The sequence below is a fragment of the Bufo gargarizans genome, chromosome 8 (genome assembly GCF_014858855.1).
Source record: "Bufo gargarizans isolate SCDJY-AF-19 chromosome 8, ASM1485885v1, whole genome shotgun sequence".
Classification (NCBI taxonomy): Eukaryota; Metazoa; Chordata; class Amphibia; order Anura; family Bufonidae; genus Bufo; species Bufo gargarizans.
The window spans coordinates 70,389,398-70,412,916 of NC_058087.1; the positions used below are offsets into that span (position 1 = coordinate 70,389,398).

A 23,519-nucleotide genomic window follows, 5' to 3' on the forward strand; every position below is an offset into this window, starting at 1 on the left:
ATAAGTACTTATTATGATGTATTTATACACTGTATTTGATAATTTGCCTAAATATTGTTGTATTTGCTGTCAGCACGTTATTGATAATGCTTTACACATATAGTACTGTACATTCTTGCTACTTGTACTTTGTATGTCATATGTTGAATACCCCTGTTTTCTATGTTATGTTGTAATGGATGTACAGTACAGACCAAATGTTTGGACACACCTTCTCATTCAAAGAGTTGTCTTTATTTTCATGACTATGAAAATTGTAGATTCACACTGAAGGCATCAAAACTATGAATTAACACATGTGGAATTATATACATAACAAAAAAGTGTGAAACAACTGAAAATATGTCATATTCTAGGTTCTTCAAAGAAGCCACCTTTTGCTTTGATTACTGCTTTGCACACTCTTGGCATTCTCTTGATGAGCTTCAAGAGGTAGTCACCTGAAATGGTCTTCCAACAGTCTTGAAGGAGTTCCCAGAGACCTGGTCTCTAATCTGAGCATTGACCTGGTCTCTAATCTGAGCTGCTGTTAACCTGCGATTTCTGAGGCTGGTGATTCGGATAAACTTATCCTCCGCAGCAGAGGTGACTCTTGGTCTTCCTTTCCTGGGGCGGTCTGCATGTGAGCCAGTTTCTTTGTAGCGCTTGATGGTTTTTGTGACTGCACTTGGGGACACTTTCAAAGTTTTCCCAATTTTTCGGACTGACTGACCTTCATTTCTTAAAGTAATGATGGCCACTCGTTTTTCTTTACTTAGCTGCTTTTTTCTTGCCATAATACAAATTCTAACAGTCTATTCAGTAGGACTATCAGCTGTGTATCCACCTGACTTCTCCACAACGCAACTGATGGTCCCAACCCCATTTATAAGACAAGAAATCCCACTTATTAAACCTGACAAGGCACACCTGTGAAGTGAAAACCATTTCAGGTGACTACCTCTTGAAGCTCATCAAGAGAATGCCAAGAGTGTGCAAAGCAGTAATCAAAGCAAAAGGTGGCTACTTTGAAGAACCTAGAATATGACATATTTTCAGTTGTTTCACACTTTTTTGTTATGTATATAATTCCACATGTGTTAATTCGTAGTTTTGATGCCTTCAGTGTGAATCTACAATTTTCATAGTCATGAAAATAAAGAAAACTCTTTGAATGAGAAGGTGTGTCCAAACTTTTGGTCTGTACTGTATATTAAGTATATTTTCAGATGTTTGTATTAAACATTTTTCTAAAATCAGTAGGCGCTGTGTTCTAGTCAGATGCATTAAAAGTGTAGTTTGAGGAACTTCTATTAAACTTCAGTGTGCCCCTATTACTTAGAATGTAAACTAAATAATTATTGATTCTATAACTACTGGTCAATGAAAATTGATTAATCTAATTGTAGTTGAATTGATTTAATCAGCAAGGCCACATACACACAAATGCGGTTCTGTAATCCAGTGTCCGATATTGAGCCACATTGTGCACAGTGTTCTAACTTACATACTGTATTTCCGAGTTTCTCTATCACTGATAAAGACTCCTCCCAATTTATTTCATGCCTGCATAGAACACATTTTTAAGCATCACCATATTTGTAATGTATTTTATGCATTGAAATGCATTCACACAATATTTGGGATATGAGTACCAAATGCACTCATATGCATGAGGCTTAGGGCCCATTCACACATCATTTTTGGCACTGTTTTTCACGTTTTCCGTGTAGAATCTGCACAAAAAAACACAAACAACGTGGAAAAAATAAGCAGCATGCTCTATCTTGGACAGAATCTGCACTGATTTTCCCATTGAAATGAATGAATGAAAGCTGACAAAAAGGAGACAAAAACACTGAACACATATTCAACATTGTAAATTTGACGTGCATATCAGTTGCTAATACTTAATAATGCTTGGACCAATTTCGTTGTTCCCCGGTCAGAAATAAAGGAATGTTCTTTAGATATAATTCATCATTTAGAGCTGCTGTCAATGCTCATGCCTGGTTAGACACATCATGAAGCCCCAAGTGTCCACAGTTTCTGTCTGTACTTCAAAAGTGAACCATTCCTTGCCAATGTTTTCACACAGTAGCCAAATCTAGTAAAAACTAATTCAGGCATCGATCCAGAGAGGATAAACTCCACCCTTATTAAAGGAGACTGGTTCCCAGGAACTTAAATCCTGTGACTGGAACAGTCGGGTTGCCAGACAGTAGATGCTGGCTGAGAATCTGCATTCTCTTGAGAAGGACACTTATGTCTTCCATCCAATTTACCCGTGGCTCTGTCTTGCAAATAGTCTGAATTCCATTGGGTTGGTTCTAATACACAAAGGGAAATTGAACTGAATGCTGATCGGCCAAATAATTAAAATATTTACTTAAACATTTAATACAATTATCGATCTTTCTCTGCCCTCGTCTGACCTAACTGCGTCAGACTGGCTGCTATGGACATGTTGCCTGACAACTATAGATGGCATTGCGGTTTCGCCCGGCGGTCATTTCATATTCTTTTGCATTGCGCCGAACTTTGACCCATGACACATCCATCAGATGGGAAAGGACAGTCAATTGAGATGTTTCAGAACATGAACAACCACCCACCCTATAAAAGAACCCGATATGGCAGCCATTTTACATTCTGTGTTTTACCAGTGTAGGGAGAGGTTGCTTTGTGGAGCAGGGACAGGCTTTTAGGGACATCAAACGCTAGCTAATAGGGCAAAAATAGTCCTTTTAAGGACTGGTATAGGTATGCTATCGATAGGTGTGATATACTGAGGTGTGTGATATCATATACTTTCTAACATAGAAAGTATATTATAGTACATTTGTATTGTGCAGCAGCTGTGTGAGGTTCTGCTGCGATACCGCAGCTATTGTTGTCTGGGGGGAGGAGACCGAGGACAACATTCTCCTTGGCAATGAGCAGGAGCCAGGGCGCTCCACCACTTCCAATTTAGTGCAAATGGGGACCTTCATGCTCCAGTGTTTGAAGACGGACCCCCGTATAAAAAGCATAAAGATCAAGTTCCTGTACTGGGTGGCAACGTACTTAGACCCCCGGTACAAACAGAAAATGGCGAACATGTTACCAGCATCAAAGAGGGCTGTCAGAATGCTGAATTCTGCTGTTGCAGGCACTAGCAGAGGAATTTTCACCCACAGCGAAACTGGTGCGGGTACCAATCCTACTGCGCCTGCAAGAAGAGGGTGGTTTGAAGATGTGTTGGTCACTTCGGATATGAGATCATTCTTGCAGCCAACCTATCGACAGCCGCCCTCCAGATCCAGCCTCAGGAAACGCCTAGACCGACAGGTGTCCGACTACATCGGGTTAAAGGCCGATGTGGACGCTCTGAGAAGCGAGGAACCCCTGGACCACTGGGTGTGCAGGCTTGACCTGTGGCCAGAGCTGTCACAATTTGTCATGGAATCTTGGCTTGCCCCTCCCCAAGTGTCCTATCCGAAAGGACTTTCAGCGCAGCAGGGGAGATCATGACCGATAAGCTCACTCGCCTAGCTCACGACAGTGTGGACTACCTCACATTTCTAAAAATGAATGAGGTATGGATCTTGGAGGAATTCAACACCTGTGATGACCATGTGTAATTGAATTTCCTCATGCCAGCCCACACATATCCGCCATCACCCAAAACAAAGAATGGTCCTTGTCTTATGTATATGCAGCGGCATAAAAGTCCTTTTCTGTCAGGTCAATGCCTAATTTTTGGTGCCTCAACTCCAGTGGCCTACAGTCAAATTTTTATCCAGTGTCCGCCTAATGTATCTCCAGCCACATAATCACAAGTTCTTTTCTGTCAGGTTAATGCCAAATTTTTGGGGCCTGTACTGGCCTACAGTAAAAAAAAGATTCCAGTGACTGCCTTATGTACCTCCAGCCACATAATCACAAGTTCTTTTCTGTCCGGTGAATGCCAAATTTTTGGGGCCTGTACTGGCCTACAGTAAAATTGTTATCCAATGACAGCCTAATGTACCTCCAGCCACATAATCACAAGTTCTTTTCTGTCAGGTTAATGCCTTATTTTTGGGGCCTGTACTCCTGTGGCCTAAAATAACAATTTTCTAGGATCCAGCAGGGCACATTTTTGAGAGTTTCCCTTTAAGAAGCCAAAAAAAGGCCCCAGATTAAAATACATATTTTTTGTGGGAATTTTTGCAAATGATCCCCCTCTGGTATGTCACTGTCCATGTTGAGGGACTATTTGTGCACTTCTAGTAAGTATTTGGTGAATGCAAATATGACCTGAAGGTTTTTCAGGTTCACCTGCCATTAAGGTCAATAGGGCCTGCCACGAATGTGCGGCTCGCGAACCATCCCGGTTGATGTTCGTCCATCACTATTGACAACTACATTGAAAAAACAGTAATCAGATTTTTCTTAAGGTAGTTACATTTATATCTACATACATAAAATGCATATCTTTGTCATATGTTTGCTTGATTTCCTTAAAGAAAAATAATTCAGACAATTTTTTTTTTAAATCAACTTTGGAAATGATACTTTGCTATAGGTAAAGACAGTTGTTACAATGGTTGACGGTTGGCATGACTGACACGTGAATGAGGTTCACATAAATCTACTTCTGCATCCACTGGAATATGAAATATATTATTGCCTATATAGCCCATATGTCATAATTAAAGCTCATGTCAAACTTTGCTAATTGAACTAAACAGCCCTGAGAAGTCTTTCCGGGACAATGCTTTGTTTATAGCTACCTTGTCATAATTACAGGGCTTCGTGTGGGTTCTATGTTTGGTTATCATTATTGCAGGAGTTTAGACAATTGCATGAAAGCAAATTAGCCTTTGTAGAATAGTTGAAGTCTTCAATACTGACAGATGTGATTTATGGTCAGATTACTCATCATAGAGTGGGGGTATGAGTGGTGTTAATTCTTCTCCATCCTTACTTCCAGCTGCTCTATCTAGAAGTAGAGGTGGTACCAGTCTGGTAGCTGTGTTGATGAGACTACTTATGCAACACTCAAGTCTACTTTTTTAAACCAAAGAGTGCAGACTAAAATTTGCCACGTTCCTATGTTGTTTATGGAATATTTTTGCTTTTTTTTACCCACAGGAAAATCATATACATAGTACTGTATATATAAAAAAACTAAACAACATAAATTAAACAAAAATTTTGAGTAGATTGATTTCTCCACACCAGGTCACATAGCTTTTGTATTCTTTATTACAAGTGTCATATTATGTATGGCAATATTTATCATTTTTTCTTTGCAGTAATGCAAATCTTAAATTTATGCACTGACTTACCAATGAACTTGTAATGTAGCATTATTACATCCCTGAAGCTTTTGGGCCAAGTTTCAAAACAACACCTGTGCCCACCACTAGGCTGCCACCAAGCATGTTTTAGATTTTCTTTGCACAGCATAACTCTAAGCCCATTGGTGTGCTAAAAACTATAAGCCCCATTCAATTCTATTAGGCTATGTTGCTGAACCTGCACAATGCTGGGATGGCTAAGTGCAATACATTAAAACTATCATTGTGCCCCCTTTATTCTAGTCCAGGGATGGCCAACCTGCGGCTCTCCAGCTGTTGTAAAACTACAACTCCCACCATGCCCTGCTGTAGGCAGTGTGGGCTTGCTTGGAGTTGTAGTTTTGCAACAGCTGGAGATCCTCAGGTTGGCCATCCCTGTTCTAGTCATTTAGGCAGTTTAGGTCAAGAATCACTTAAGCAATGTACTCTGTAGAGACGAAGCAAAGCATCCACTGCAAACTCTGCAAGGGATCGACAAACTCCACAGCAGTATCTGTCTGTAGAATTATGAGGAGATCCCTCATAACAAGAGATGGCCTTGCGGTTGCCCGACAGTCGTTTCACTGCAAACTTTGCTCGTTCGCGATTCACCAAACATGTGAACATATGGCGATGTTCGCATGCGCCATATTCTTTTGCATCGTGCCGAACTTTGACCCATGACACATCCATCAGGTGGGACAGGACAGCCAATTGAGACGTTTCAGCCCATGGACACACCCTCACCCTATAACAGAACCCGATCTGGCAGCCATTTTACATTCTGTGTTTTGCCAGTGTAGGGAGAGGTTGCTGGAGCAGGAACAGACTGTTAGAGACACCAAACGCTAGCTTATAGGGCCACAAAGGTCCTTTTAAGGACTGGTATAGGTGTGCTATCGATAGGTGTGATATACTGAGGGGTGTGAAATACTTATAATATACTATTGTGCATTTTTATTGTGCAGCAGTTGTGTGTGGTTCTGCTGCGATACCGCAGCTATATAGAGGGACAAACGCTATTAGAATAACTAATTGCAACTGGTGTGATATACCTGTTGCCCCCCAAAAAACTGATTGAGGGGTGTGATATACCAGCTTCCACAAAATACTGATTAAGGGGTTTGATATACCTGCTTCCACAAAATACTGATTGAGGGGTGCGATATACCTGCTTCCACCAAATATTGATTCAGGGGTTCTATATACCTGTCTACACAAAATATTGATTGAGAGGGTACGATATACCTAGTTCTACAAAAAAACAAACGGATTAAGTGGATCTATATACCCGTTTCCACAAAATACTGATTGAGGAGTGGGCTATACCTGCTTCTACAAAATACTGATTAAGGAGTTCTATATACCTACTTCTAAAAAATACTGATTAAGGTGGTTCTATATACCTACTTCCACCAAATATTGATTCAGGTGTTCTATATACCTGTTTCCACAAAATACTGATTGAGGGGTGCGATATACCTGCTTTATACAAAATACTGATTAAGGGGTTCTGTGAGGAATATGGATTATTATTTAACGTCAGCCATGTTCTTACGCCAGCCATCTGCTGTCTGATAGCAGAGGGAGGAGCACCACAGGGGGTCCTGGCTTCAAACAAGCCACCCGCTTACACATAGCACCTACTCCAGCCAGGAACTCAGCTAATGGAACAGGAAAAACCTCTGCAGGGAATCTAAGCCATTCACCACTTCAATCAAATTTATCAGACATCATGGAACTATGAATTGCCCATCCATCACAGGCATAAACCAGATACATATTTGTGTCCCTGTGGCCACGATGAACAGGCCCATGGTCATAGTTTGGTGGTGGGATGCCAGGGAGGGGAGATAAACATATCGCCCCACAGAAACCAAATAATGGTACCATGCTTGGACTCTACTGGTAGCCGGATCCCAGGCAGATCCATTGGTCCCAGAACCACCCCCCTGCAACATTTTGGTCTGGAGCCATGAGCCCTAATCGGTTTTGTAACTCACTTGCTGCTAGCCCCAGAAGAGGGGGAGTGGACTCTTCACAGAGGTCGGGAGGGGCCGGTTACAGGTCAAAAGGCTTGTGCCAGCAAGCGGGCATGTCTTTTCTCTTAAGGGGGGTCACATTGTGCCATGTGTTTAGAGGGACCTGCAAACTGCTGAGATCACTGCCTCCCATATGACTACAGCTAAGAACTCATCACAACTCATCACAACCCAAAGGATGCATCCATTTAGTAAACTGACTTTTTGCTCTGTTTAATCCTGTTTGTACCATATTACCTGTATTTGCAACCTCAGACCACTGTATATATTCTTTGTGTATATAGTGTTATTTATAGTGAGCCCTTAAGGCGATTAAAATATAATTTAATCTTGTGCTGTCTTGTATCTCGATCACGAATCCCCACGTCCGTGTTTCAGTCTAGTTATACGCTACTGCGGGTTGGTTTCTCACCCTATATAATCCTTTTAGCGGCCCGGGCTTATATCAAACGAGAAACTGGTGGCAGTATACCCAAGCTGAGGAAGCGCTGTTTCACTAGGGCAGTGAAAAGGCTCCCTCAGCTTGTTGCCTTTCTTGTGCCCGTGTGGACAGGAGGAGTCTGTTTGTAAACACTGTACCAATCTAATCTTACCTGCTCCTCAGGGACGGCGTCACGTCACGCCTTGGTAACCTGTGACACTACCGTATCTCGCTGGCTCTATATATTTAACGTCCTGTGGCAGCGAGGTGCGGTATTCGTCACAGCGGTTCTATATACCTGCTTCTACAAAATACTGATTGAGAGGTGCGATATACCTGCTTCCATCAAATATTGATTCAGGTGTTCTATATACCTGTTTCCACAAAATACTGATTGAAGGATGGGATATACCTGGTTCTACAAAATACTGATTGAAGGGTGCGAAATACCTTCTTCCACCAAATATTGATTTAGATCTGCGATATAGCTGCTTCTACAAAATACTGATTATGGGGTTCTATATACCTGCTTCCACAAAATACTGATTGAGGGGTGCGATATATCTGCTCTCACAAAATACTGATTGAGGGGTGCAATATAGCTGCTTCTACTAAATACTGATTAAGGGGTTCTATATACCCGCTTCCACAAAATACAGATTAAGGGGTGCAATATGCCTGCTTCCACCAAATATTGATTCAGGTGTTCTATATACCTGTTTCCAAAAAATACCGATTGACAGGTGCAAAATACCTGCTTCCACAAAATACTGACTGAGGGGTTCTATATACCTGTTTCCAGAAAATACTGTTTGAGGGGTGCAAAATACCTGCTTCTACCAAATACTGATTAAGGCCTGCGATATAACTGCTTCCACAAATACTGGTCTTCTCTAGGGACTTTGGCACATGGTCATTTTGAAAATGACAGGCAGAGGAAGAGGCAGGCCGTTCCACAGGGGTGGTACAGGTTGGGCAAGTGGGAAGTTGGAGAAGGTGAGTGCAATTACGCCAAAGGATGCACCAGAGTTGGTTGAGTGGCACTTCTGCACCCCCCTGACTCTCTGTATCTGCACCATCCTAACTTTCTGCTGTGTGCACTCCCAAAGACACCACCACTACCATAGCCCCTCCACTCGAGTCAGAGGAATTATTTTCCCATCCATTCCCAGACCATACCAATGCGCAGCCATTTTTGGCATCGGATGAGGAAGAAGAGGTCGCAACGGCCGCCACCCAGCGGTCCGACTTTACCCAGATCAGCCAAAGGAGGGAGGTCCCCGCTATTGCTGCCTACTCCGAGATCTCAAATGTCAGTGGTGGTGAAGATGACGATGATGAAGTGTCAATGGACATCACATGGGCGCCCACAAGAGAGGAAGAGGAGGGGAGTTCAGAGGGAGAGACGGAGCAGCAGATAGGGAGGAGAAGGAGGAGAAGCAGGCAGAGCTCGCAGTGCACAGGAGGCAAAAAGCAGACTGCAAATGTATCTGGAGCGAGCCATCCACCATGTACGGTCACATTTTGCGCTCCCGGGAAGCTGGCACATGGCTCCGCAGTGTGGGCTTTTTTAACGTGTCAGCTGCTGACAATAGTGTCATCTGCACCCTGTGCTGTCAATGCATAAGTCGATGTAAGCCCAACATTCACCTAGAGACGACCGCCTTAAAAAGGCACCTGGCCTCTTCCCCTCACCGAGCCCAGTGGGATCAATGCTGTCAGAACCCACAAAGCCACACTCCCGGTGCTCCACATCCTGCCTCCACATATTTCTCCCAGAAGGGCATCCCAGAGCTATATGGCCTTGTTCAGCGGCAATTAAATATATCTCTACCACACAGTGTCCATGCCAGGATACATCTGACCACAGACACATGGTATAGCAAACACAAGCAGGGACGGTACATAACTTTTACTTCCCACTGGGTGAACCTACTGACAGCCATCAAGCATGTAACCCGTTGCACCCGTGTGGATTTGGTGTTACCACCACGGATTGCATGCAGGCCTGCCTCTTCTACACCTCCTCCTACTCCATCCTTCATGTCCTCCTCGGCTCCTTCTGTTTTACTGCTACCGCCTCTTCCGCTGCACCCCCCAAGCTCCCCAGAACCTATTTGACGTGCCAGGTGAGCCATTGCCATGCTGTGCTGCGGCTGTTGTGCCTGGAAGCCAAGAGCCACACCGGTCCTGCACTGCTTTCAGCTCTGCGGTCACAGGCCGATCAGTGGCTAACACCGCTTAATTTGACAGTTGGAAAAGTGGTGTGCAACAACGGTGCCAATCTGCTGAGCGCGCTGAAACAGGGCAAAATGACACACATGCCGTGCATGGCACACGTCCTGAACTTAGTCATGCAGCGATCCGTTGCCAAAAACCCAGAGGTTCAGGACGTCTTGCGGCAGGTCAGGAAAATCTCTGGCCATTTTAGAAGATCTTACACAGCCATGGATCGCCTTGCTGATATTCAGCGGTGACACCACCTGCCCTGTCTGATTTCGTTCAGCGCAGCAGGGGGAATCGTGACTGATAAGCGCACTCGCCTAGCTCACGACAGTGTGTACTACCTCACATTTCTAAAAATGAATAAGGCATAGATCTCAGATGAATTCATCACCTGTGACGACCACGTGTAATTTAATTTTCTCATACCAGCCCACACATATCTGCCACCACCCATAACAAAGAATGGTACTTGTATTATGTATATACAGCGGCATAAAAGGCCTTTTCTGTCACGTGAATGCCTAATTTTTGGGGCCCCAACTCCAGTGGCCTACAGTTAAATTTTTATCCAGTGACCGCCAAGTGTACCTCCAGACACATAATCACTAGTTCTTTTCTGTCAGGTGAATGCCTAATTTTTGGGGCCTGTACTGGCCTACAGTAAAATTTTTAGCCAGTGACCGCCTATTATACCTCCAGCAACATCATCACAAGTTATTTTCTGTCAGGTGAATGCCTAATTTTAATCACTTGTTCTTTTCTGTCCGGTGAATGCCTAATGTTTGAGGCCTGTACTCCTCTGGCCTGCAGTAAAATTGCTATCCACTGACCGTCTAATATACCTCCAGCCACAAAATCACTTGTTCTTTTCTGTCCAGTGAATGCATAATTTTTGGGGCCTATACTCCACTGGCCTACAGTAAAATTGTTATACACTGACCGCCTAACATACCTCCAGCCACATAATCACTTGTTCTTTTCTGTCAGATGAATGCATAATTTTTAGGGCCTGTACTCCACTGACCTACAGTACAATTGTTATCCACTGACCACCTAATGTACCTCCAGCCACATAATCACTTGTTCTTTTCTGTCAGGTGAATGCCAAATTTTTGGGGCCTGTACTGGCCTACAGTAAAATTGTTATCCACTGACCGCCTAATATACCTTTAGCCACATAATCACTTTTTCTTTTCTGTCAGGTGAATGCATAATTTTTGGGGCCCGTACTCCCGTGGCCTAAAATGAAATTTTTCAAGGTTCCAGCAGGGCACATTTTTGAGAGTTTTACTTTAAGACGCATAAAAATGGCTCCTGATTAAAATACATATGTTTTGTGGGAATTTTTGCCATTGATCCTCCTTCTGCTTTGTCACTGTCTATGTTGAGGGACTATTTGTGCACTTCTAGTAAGTATTTGGTGGCTGCAAATATGACCTGAAGGTTTTCAGGTTCGCCTGCCATTAAAGTGAATAGGGCCCGCCACGAACGGCCGATGTTCGTCCATCACTACTCATGACCTTAGTCTAGGAATTAAGCTGTGCTGATCTATGAGAGCTAGTGACGGCAGCAGCTTCTTAGACACACAATCACAAACCTCACATTCAGCATGTAGTACTGAAAGACATATTTATAAGAGAAAAGAATGAAACTAGGACTAGGTTGCAAACTGAATATTGAAGTTGGGCTTGGTATTGCAGCTCAGCCCCATTCACTTACCAGGCCTATAATCAACCTGACAGCACAAGGCCTAGGTAAAGCTACAAGAAGGCCACGATGCTACTGCAAGCGTCAGTGTCTTCTCAAACACCTGATCAGCAGGGTTTCCGGGTGTCGAACCACCACCAATCAGATACTAATGTCCTATCCAGAGGATTGGTCATCAGTTTAAAAATCTCAGAAAATCTCTTTAATTATAGATATATAATGACAAATTGTTTGCTAAATACAATTTAACTACAACTATATATTTTTGTTGGTATTTTTTGTAGGAAGCATTAAAGGGGTTTTCTAAGATTTTGTAACTGATGATGTATTCTCTGAATAGCTTATCAGTATCTGATTGGTGGGAGTCTGACACCTGGGACCCTTCCAATCAGCTGTTTGAAAAGGCAACTTGAAGTAGTGCAATGGCCTTCTTGAAACTTTGCCTTGGCCATGTAATATTAGGTTCATCGGTCACAAGGCCCAGGAGCAGCTAAACCCCTACTGAAGTACGTTGCTGTGCTAGGTAAGCTTAAAAAAGGCTGCAGTGCTTCACAAACAGTTGATCTCAGGGGTCCTGGGTGTTGAGGATAAGTCATCAGTTAAATAAAGGTCTTGTTAAAACCCCTTTAATCATAGGTAGGTTTTTGGATCATGATACTGAGAAGTGAAAGTTATGGATGCTGCCCACATGTAATGCAAAAAAACACAAGTGGTCATTTCAGTTTTTTGAGAATTGAGTCTTTGTTTTGCCGTTTATTAGTTAATGGAACATAATCAAGTGTTCTGTTTTTGTTGGAAGTTGTACTGGTCCAACATAGATGCCATTGTAAAATTCACAAGGAGTTTATGTTCGCATATACAAGTTTCAGCCTTTATAGTAAAGACGCAGTAAGGTCACATAAGGCTGGAAACCTTCTCCCACCTCCGGCTATCGTGTTCTAACATAGTTTTTCCAATAACTTCATAATTAAACAAAGATGAATTAGACCACAGAACATTTCTAAAGAGATGTTCTGCTACAATTTTACTGACACGTCTTAAATGTTTAACATTTTCGGCGCAGGGTTCCATCCATGATGCCAACAAAATTTGAAGAGTAAGGAGCTGGACAGCAGATGTCAAGTCATTTGCAAAGAACTGGGTAAAGGGACACCTGCTAAAATAGTCTTCCTATATGTATACCATGCTTACATGCTGCACCATGGCACAGTTGCTTGAATGAAGACTGAATGAAGCTTTAATATGCTCATATCAGTTCACGACTTACATTCACTACATTTGATTTGGACAATTGAGATGAGTGTCTTTGTATAGTCTTTGGTTTTGACTTGAATGTTTGAAAATGGTTTGATGGGTAAAATAAAGAACAAATAGGGTTCTTCTGCCCATCTCTGGCAATAGGGTGCCAAATATATTGTCCATCTCACAGTCACACCAATAATATGGCCCTGAGAGGAGTATATGAAGCACTTCTGAGGATCAGAAGCACTCAGTATTGCTCAAAGACGTTATTCAAACTCTCACAGTGTAAGGCTATATGCACACGACCGTGGTGTGTTTTGCGGTCTGCAAATCGCGGATCTGCAAAACACGGATGGCGTCCGTGCGTGTTCTGCAATTTGCGGAGCGGCACGGACAGCCTGTAATATAACTGCCTATTCTTGTCCGCAAAGTGCGGACAAGAATAGGACATGTTATATATTTTTTGCGGTCCACGGAACGGAGCAACGGATGCAGACAGCACACAGAGTGCTGTCCGCATCTTTTGCGGCCCCAAGTGAATGGGTCCGCATCGAAGCCGCAAAAACTGTGGCTCCGATGCAGACCAAAACCATGGCCGTGTTTATGTAGCCTAAGACTGAGAATGAACAGATTTTGTACCAGCACTTGATATCTGTGAGTATTCTGGTCATGCATGATTGACAAGCTTAAAGGGGTTGTCTCTTTTTATCAAAGAGCATTTATTATATAGAGGAAGTTAATACAAGCCACTTACTAATGTATTGTTATTATCCATATTGCGTACTTTGCTGGCTGGATTAATTTTTCCATCACATTATACACAGCTTGTTTACATGGTTATTACCACCCTGCAATCCATCAGCGGGGGTCGTGTTTGCCTATCTGTTGACCTGGACCATGGGAGCGCACATAGGCTACTGTTTTTTTATATAGTGTGCAAGCACGACCACCACTGATGGATTGCAAAGTGGTCGTAAATATGGAGAAGAGCTGTGTATAATGTGATGGAAAAATGAATCCAGACAGAAAAGGAAGCAATATGGCTAATAACAATACATTAGTAAGTGTCGTGTAATAACTTTCTCTACACAATAAATGCTATTTGCTGAAGTGAAACAACCCCTTTAATAAGGTGATATACAAGCTGCCATCATTTTTAAATATTTAAACTATTTAAGTATCTATACTTAGAAGTCAAATGTACCACCAATAAGCACTCTATCTTGTTAGATATGCACTCAGAAAATCATAGGGTCAAACATTCCACACCCTGTAAACATGTGTTTTGGGGCTCATTAACCTTATTAGACTAAATCTGCACCTAGACTTTTTGTAGTGCTGCAAGATTGATTTTAACTATTAAGTAACAGCTGCAGTCCACAGGAGAGCACTAAGTTGTATGTAACTTAAAGGGAATTTGTCATCCAGGAAATTCACTGTTAAACCGGACACAATACCCTGTAGGGTTAGCACAGCTGAAAGTAATGATGCCTTTCACTTAGTGATCCGTTGCGTCATTCTGGAGAAATAATACTTTTTTACAGGGCCAGGCGAGACGATTATGCAGGAATATGGCCCTGTCAATCAAGAGAGGGAGGGGCTGGCAGAAGAAGTGGGAGGAGCAAGGGTGCACAGATTGGCTTGGGCCCATCCTTGGTGCATTTAACTGCTCTATTGCGTTGTGGATAAAAAGTTCATTAATACAAGAATCTGTGATGGTGACAGATGGCCTCTCAGCTGTAGTTCAACAGCTACAACTGGAAAAATCTTCATACAAAAAGTCTGTGTGTAGCCTCAGCCTACTGTGTTGTTTTAAAGTGAATCAATCACCAGGTTTATGCTTCTCTATCTGAGGGCAGCAATAATTGGTGACATATACCCTGATTGAAATGCAGGGTCACTTACTTACTTGTGTTCAGTTGTAAAACCATTATTGAGCATCTCTTGCGGAACCCAGTGCTGGACTCAGCTCAGTACAATGTACGCACTGGATAGTCCTGGTATTCATGATCTCTTGGCTCAACCCCATCTCCTACTGCTGATTGACAGCTTTCTTCTTATACTAAGTAAAGCTGTCAATCATCTGTGGGAGAGCGGGGGAAGCCACAGCTCATGAATACAAGGGCTACAGCGTTCAGGTCAAGATGGAGCTGCTCAACACTGATTTAAAGAATAGGACTGAGAAGAATAAGGAATTGGATCAGGCTCTACCTCAGATAGACCAGCTTAACTTAAACTTGGTCACAGATTCCCTTTAAGTTTATCCTTCCAGGGTACATAGCTTAGAGCAGTTTTTCCCCTACTTATTGCAACATGGAATCCCTTACTGCCATCCCTGCCCAAAATAAGCTTGGTGTAGGACTAAGTTAAGCATTGTATAGTTCTTGTCCAGAGCTATAAATTGGTTTAGATATTATTATATATATAATATTTTTTTGCTGTTTTACAAAGTATCTTTGAGCAGCTAAATTCAGTTTGCCTCCTTTAAAAAAAAAGAAAAGTGATGGGTCGTGTTCTTCATCTTCAGTGGCCTAGGAAACCCTTGGTGGGGAGACAATGGCCTGGAGGATACACTGATAGTGATGTCAGAACTACTGTACCACAAAACCAAAGGATTAGTTTTCACTGACCTTTGGAGAGGTGGAGACTAGGCATCAAGCAAACTAAAATGATACGGCATAATGATAGTATATTTTGCATGCATTTTTCATAATGTAGTCAACGTAGTTGCTGCAAAAACATACAGGGAAAACTGTTTATAAGAAAGTTTCAAAGGTCAGTACATGGTTGATTAGTGCTTAAAACTTAAGGCTCCACACCCCATATTTTTAGAGCCATCCAAAAAATACCATATTGGGTAACACACCTGGAGTCTATCACTTTAAAAAATAAATTCTGCCTCATTTCGCTACAATTTAACAGAATTATGACCATTTGTTTTTCTTCAAGGAGGTTGCTTTGCATATTGAGTGACTAATTATTTGCAGGTGACAAAAAAGCTGGTTCGATCATCTTATATGTAATGGAAAGTTGACATATTTACAAGACAGGCTCTGTAGAAAATGGCTATTAATAAAAGCTAATTCTGTGTGAAGTATTTCAATAATGGGACACAAGTGAGGGAAATTAGTCTTACATAAAACACCGGCCTCTTTTGTAGGTAATTATAGTCACATTGGTGTTACAGTGATGTACTGTGCTTTAAGGCCTTGTAATTTATTTAAAACATGAATGCCTGGTTGTGTTGCATATGATATTGTGTCAGGTGACATAAAGAATGATTGTAGTGTTAAGAACTTAAAGGGAATTCATTTTTTGGGTGGGGTGTAACTTTATCTAAAATCAGTAAACATACAGTTCAAACACTTTTTAAAGAAGTTAGGCAGTGCCTTGGGCACAGACCATGTGTGGCAGTATACTAACTCCATGTGTAGGCAACTTGCGTACTACTGTATGGCAGCTATATTAGGCACTAGAACTCATGCTTCCAGGGAAGAATACCTTCATAATGATGCATTTTTTGCAATATATCTCAATATTTGTCTTGTGGATTGTTTACAAAATCAGTGCGGAAAGAACAATCTATGCGTCAGTGTAAAGTAGCAAACTTAAGGGTCCATTCAGGTGCCTTGATGCAGTTTTGTAATTAAAAACCAGGCGTGAATTCAATAAAGAGGAGAAGTCGTATCTGTTCTCTCTTTTTATGATAAGATTTTAGCTTCCGGAAACCGAACCCTAAAGGTCCCAGAAAATGGTGGGTTTGGCCAATAACTTAATGTGTATGGGAAGCTCCTGACTTTTCTCTGACAGATAATGTCAGAGAATAGAAGGATCAGGCGAAATACATTTTTTCACCCAATCCTTTTATTCTCTCATGATATGAGCTGCCAACCAGAGGTGTCTGTCAGTGGCTCTCTCCCTATTGACAACATATACACGCTTGGGAGAGATAACTGCCACCAGATGTCAACAGCTATTGAATGTGTAGGAGCAGCTTAAGAGGGTCCTGAAAATGTAAGGAGTTGATATGGAGGATAGGTGAAGGGACATGTTGCCCAATCATTTTAAAACCTGCAGATAGATTTTTTTTTTTTTTAGCAAACTGTATTACTAATGAATATGTCTACATGGTTACTAACTGTATCGGAAGACTAGTACAAGAAAAAGTGGTGTGTCTTGTAGAAAAGGATGATTGATTCAACATGCACTTGCAACAGTTAAAGTGTAACTATTGTTTCGGTTTAAATAGTCTTCTATTAAACCTGTAACCGAGGAGAGTCTGTCTTTAGTCTTCAGCATTTTACTGAGCACTGAAGACACCTGTGTGTAACCAGTCAGATAGGCAGGGTGATGGACAGTGATAGTTAGACCACATGTCCATAGTCAGGGACTGGGGTAGTGACAAGAAGCAGGCTGGGACCTCTGCATGTTATACACAGGCATCTTCTGCAAGCTGAAGACTTAGCAACGCTGTTAGAGCTTTCATAAGAAGTCTCTCCTTGTTTTCTCGTAGAAAGAAACATATTTCTCCAATGAAGTGTATTACAAAAAGGTTTAACATCCTTGTCCCTACACTATCTTAAAAATAAACTGAAATGACTGTTACACTTTAAATAAGTTATCCAGGTTTTAAAAATGTATGGTCTATCCCAGGGGTTAGTAACCTCTGGCACTCCAGCCATTTTGAATCTACAACTCCAGCATGCACACTTGCTCAGCAGTTCTCAAAACGTCCACAGAAGTGAATGGAGCACTCTGGAACTTTCGCAGGAGCTACAGTGCCAGATATTGCTAAACCCTGGTCTATCCTATCACCATATAACAAATTCCCAAGGGCAATAACAGCTAATTGCTAGGATATCATCTCTTGATCAGTAGAGGTCTGAATGCCAGGACCCCGATGAGCCTGTGAAGACGCAGTAGCACTATTGCTGCAGATTCTTCATAGTCTGTCTCTGTACAATGATGTCTTTGTACAGCCGATTTGATGGAAGACATCTCTCTCCGAGGTGAGATCTCCACCCATCATATTATGACATGGCTTTGTGATGAGCTAAAACATACTATGAAGGGAATATTCCTTTCAGTAGTATGTGTTAGGGTTTGAGAAGAGGTGGCCTGATGGATATTCTGTCGATTATAAACTACACTATATTTCCATTTCCACAGATTAGCGTTTAGCAATACAAAATGCAAAAATAAATGCCATACAGTATATTCCTAGACAGGTGCGGCCACAAGACTTACAGAATCCATCCAGCTATCAAACAACATTCCCCAGTAAAAGTATTTTCTCTTCTTTGGGCTATTAATCATATAGCTCTATTGTTAGTAGAAGAATCTCAACACTGTTTTACCCTTCAATAGACATTTGAAAACTAGATCTTGTGAATTATTTTTTTAGTTATTGATTTGGAAGGAATTCATTTACAGTAGCTACTCACTATACCTGATATACTAGTTTTCATTTTGCGCAAAGATATTACCAACCTTCACATGTAGACTCTTACAATTAAAGAGGTATTTGGGGGTCAGAATAATGACGGTCTATCCTTAGGGTAGACCATTAAAATCAGGTTGGTAGGTGGTCCAACTCTTGGCACCTCCGTTAATCAGCTGTTTGAAGTGGCTGCGGCACTCATGAGAGCACCGCAGCCTCTCGTGCAGTGCAGGGTATCGTAGCTTTACAGCAGTCACTTGAATAGGCCAAAGCTGCAATATCCTGAAGAAGTAGATGGTTTTCAGATAGGAAACAGTTGAAGTGCAAGGTAGAGTAGATGAACCAGTTTTGCTTCATCCACATGCTCTGAACATTTTCTGCAGTATGTCAATGAGATTTTTTTTTTATCTCACCCACTTTGCTGTCGCAGAAAATTCCCAGCATTTTGCCATAAAGGGAATGTTTTTCATCAGAAAATAACCAATCATTTTAATCACCTTTAATGTTAAAAGTATTTTTAGAGTTTTTGGTGTATTAAAAATTCTACTACTGAAAAGTTACCTGTACTAACCAGGAAGTTGTGATATATTTTGGGCCTTGTGGCCAGTGTAAAAAAAATAATAATTAATCACACCAAAAATTCTAAAAGGTATGTTTAAGGTTACTTTCACATTAGCGTTTGGGGCTCTGCTTGTGAGTTACGTTTGAAGGCTCTCACAAGCGGCCCCGAACGCATCCATACAGCCCCAATACATTCTGATTGGATGCGGATCCGCTCAGAATGCATCAGTCTGGCAGCGTTTGGCCTCCGCTCCGCTCAGCAGGCGGACACCTGAACGCTGCTTGCAGCGTTCGGATGTCCGCCTGGCCATGCAGAGGCAAACGGATCCGTCCAGACTTACAATGTAAGTCAATGGGGACGGATCCGTTTGAATTTGACACAATATGGCTCAATTTTCAAATGGATCCGTCCCCCATTGACTTTCAATGTAAAGTCTGGACGGATCAGTTTGAAGCTACTTTCACACTTAAAAATTTTTCTACAATATAATGCAGACGGATCCGTTCTGAACGGATCCCATTGTCTGCATTATATGAGCGGATCCGTCTGGGCAGACCCCAGATGGATCCGCTCTAAACGCAAGTGTCAAAGTAGCCTTACATAAAAACTTGATGTAAACAACTGGTCATTTTCTGAAGACACATTCCCTTCCATAATTCTATTGGATTAGTTTTACTGACGTCCGAATGAAATGTTAGTTAACCAGCATCCTCTGCTCGTGATTAGCGTTCTTTTTTCATTCTGGGTTAAACATGTTTCTTATATGTAAAACAAAAATAAGTTGGTCATTTCATTCTCTTGGACCAGGGTTTGTTGTCAGAGATCTTACGTAAAGAAGAAGATCCTAGAACAGCATCCCAGTCATTGCTGGTGAACCTTAGGGCTATGCAGAACTTCTTAAACCTGCCAGAGGCAGAAAGAGATCGGATCTATCAGGATGAGAGGGAAAGAAGCATGAACCCTAATGTAAGCCTGTTGTCCTCATCATCCAGCAGCCCCAGCTCATCCCGCGTTCCACAGGTATGTCCAGCCAGTCCATCTTTTATGGTCTGCTACACTCTAATCTCTTTATCCGACACACTATGTACCTTTCAGAAGATATTTATTACGTATGTATTTGTGAGTGAAGTTTAGAATCTCCCTCTTGACTAATGGGCTATAAGGATCAATAGGCTTTCTGATTGTTTAAAGGGAGTTGGTCACTAGAAATTTACTGCTAAACCAGGCACAATGCCTTGGAGAGCTACCTCAGCTGAATCTAATGATGCCTTTCACTTATCAATCTGTTACATCATTCTGGAGAAAAAGTTATTTTAATTCATATACAAAGTGTTAGGTAAGTACACCGTGGGCAGCCCAAGCCACTCTGTGTATACTTACTCCTACTACTTCCTCTGCCAGCCCCTCTCTTTTCTACTTGATTGACAGGGTCAAGTTCCTGCATAATCACCTCACCTGGCCCTCAATCAATAAGGAGATGTAGGGGCTGGCAGAGTGGCTTGGGCAACAGAATAGATAAAAGTAAAAGGCATCATTACATGCAGCTGAGCTAGCTCCAAAAGGCATTGTGCCTAGTTTAACTTTGAATTTCCTTGTGACAGACTCCTTTTAAAAGGTGGCAGCAATTCCTGTTGGCCAGTCATCCAAGATGGCACACATTGGGGGTCATGTGTGCCAATGCAAATACCTCAGTTATCTGTTGTAATTGTATTGGGAAAAAAAATGTGTTCACTATGAACGCTACATGTATGAGGGTATCCTACCACTTTTACTAACACAAATTTTTTGTCTGTGTTGGCAAAAAGTTTCACATGGCCTTCTAGCTGGGTAAGTGCAGATGATTTACGGAATATTCTTTATTAAGTTGCTTCTTAGATAAGAGGATGTATTCAACATTGTTCAGTATTGAGGACTATATTTCCAACTATTCATATGTATCGTTCAGTGGCATACATAGAGAAGTAAGGGCCCGATAGTAAGGATCAAACCAGGCGCCTCACACAGGACAGAAGGGTTTCCGCCTAAACCCCTTTGAATAATCTTTGGGCCTTCGACTGCCTCATTTGCTAAAAGTTGTTCCTTTAGAGTCATGACCAAATTTTCACCCCCAGTAAAAGAGGGGATGATCCCAACTGGGCCCCCTCTTGCCCTGGGCCCCATAGCAGTCGCATGGTCTGCTACTATGGTAGTTACGCCACTGGTATATAGTCCTCTCTACCCTGCCTCCCATACTAACATACTGATCAGAAGATCCCCAGTCTGTAGAGCTGATTTATTTTCAGCACCTCAGTAAGGAGTTCAATGAACTTCTTAAGGGTTGCTTAGACTTACTAGGGCATCTCAACAAAGAGTTATAAATGTTCACAGAAACCCAATGTTTTTTTTTCATTTTGAGTAGGTTTTACTTTTTTCCCTCTATATTCATAGTGGTCCTTTTACTTTTGCTAGCATTTATCTAGACCGGTACTTAGTTCTCATATTGGAGTGGTTCATCTACAACTATTCTTGAATGAAACATGTCCCTTTAAGAAGCTGCAGTCCTCCAATTGTACAGTGTTTATGAAATCTACGAGTGACAAGTGTCTGATGAGACTTTTGTGTCTTTTCAGTCAGAATAATACTTTTATTTTGCCCTTGATTTGTCAGCTGATGGGAGAAATCATTCAATTAAAGCAGCGTGGCAGAATACAGAAAATAACAATAACAGTTTAAGAAAATTAAAGGCACAAATCAGAGGCAACCTGGGGCCTGGGTCTCGAAAATGAAATTTCTCTTTTCATTTCCGCTTATTTCCTAGGTGAAATTGGGTGTCCGACTGGTTAGCATAATGAGGATAATCGTAGCTCGAGCTATGTGCTCAGATGACATACGTACATGTTTAATAAAGGATGAGAGGGACATGAGGGAGTGCCGTAAATTGAGTAGTAATTTATTATTTAGAGACCTGTACCCATTTTCTCATTTTTTCTGGGAGAATTGGTTTTTGCACTGAAGACTTTATCAGACAACAGGAAAAGAGAACAAGATGCGCAAACACACCTCATGTATTCTACAATTGTTCAGGAATTAATCTATTCAGAATAGCACAACCCGATCTGTGTGACAGTTTAAATGTTCAATTTATATGCTCATTGGCAAAAATGCACCAAAAAGGAGTTGTTGGAATCGAATGAAACTTTCTATGTGTGAATGTAATGATGATATGTGTAAGTGATTACTATATTAGAGCAAAAGGAAAAGTGCACAATGAAAAGAAGGATCTTGTATCCTGTTGGGCCACCTCTAGCCTGGATACAAGATGAGATATGGTTGGGCATATGGCACATTTGCCCACAGATAGCGCAGCTAGCTCTGTAGATCCTGCACACTTGTAGGTTGCTGAAGCTGGCATTCCAACTGGTCACATAAATACCTGGTTGGCATTAAATATGGTAACCGGGCAAACCAAAGTGTTGAGATATGGTGGAGACATTCCCGAGTAACCCTTACTGTGTGGGTGAGCTTTATTCTGCTGAAAAATGCCTCATGAAAGCCCTGCCATTAAAAGCAACACATTTGGGCGCTGGATATTCTGCACATATCAATGAGCTGTTAGTGTCTCTCGTATCACTACTAGGGGCGACCGACTGTCGTATGTGATGCTCCCCAGATCATCACATTAGCAGTTGGGGCAGTATGTCTCTCCACAGCAAAGTCAGAGTTGAAGTGCTCACCAAGAGGCCTTCATACTCAAACATAACCATCACTGGATCCCAAACAGATGATACAGTTCCAGTCCATAGTAATTCAAGTTTCTTGTTCTTCACAACCTTTAATGGGTACTTCTGTAAAGAATAAATCAAGGCAACTGGACTTACTGTAGATTTCTTGAAAACGTTTCACTTGTTCTTCCAACGAGCTTTCTCAATTCTGAGTGACTGTACAAGAATTCTTGTACAGTCACTCAGAATTGAGAAAGCTCGTTGGAAGAACGAGTGAAAAGTTTTCAAGAAATCTACAGTAAGTCCAGTTGCCTTGATTTATTCTTTACAGATATACCATGACCTGGATAAATGAGAACCTTCACAGACTTTAATGGGTACTGTTATACCAAATTTCCTTCTGCTAAGCAGAGGAAATGGTCCGGGAAGAGACACGAGTGTTTAATGGAGGTGCCACCTGTGTCTGGATGGTGAACAACAAAATGTTCTTCTCTGTATACTGTATATAATCATATAATCAAGATAGACAGAGAATGAGAGAGAGTGGCATGCACGTACATTATGATTTGATATATACACTACTATATTATACACTGTCACATGAAATATATGCTATAGTGCACTGTTGTATTTGATGATAAGATAAATTATTACTTTTTTTTAATTCATACTCATTCATAAGTCTGTTGGGAAATAGGGTTAATTCCAGCCAATGACTTATGAAATATTAACTGTAATGTCTGCTCAAGGATCTAGAGTCAGGGAGAAAAGTCACGGTCTCTTTCCATGCACGTTCCCTATCTGCAATTATTCCTAATCACAATTAACCTGATTAGAATAATGGACAGGAAGTGTCCCACCGTAGCTAATGCTCTTTGGCACCGGCCCTATTG

General features: G+C 41.6%; 1 protein-coding gene across 2 annotated transcripts in view; it reads left to right on the forward strand.

Moving 5' to 3' along the window:
* Window positions 1-23,519, forward strand: part of SATB2 (SATB homeobox 2) — a 200,700-nt gene that overhangs the window by 97,960 nt on the left and 79,221 nt on the right. The window contains exon 8 of one of the 2 annotated variants that reach the window (XM_044304314.1): window positions 19,733-19,945. The exons of the other annotated variant lie outside the window; for it this stretch is intronic. Within the exon in view, the coding sequence (XP_044160249.1) occupies window positions 19,733-19,945 (213 nt within the window). The remainder of the gene's footprint in view (window positions 1-19,732; window positions 19,946-23,519) is intronic. 2 annotated transcript variants of the gene reach the window in all.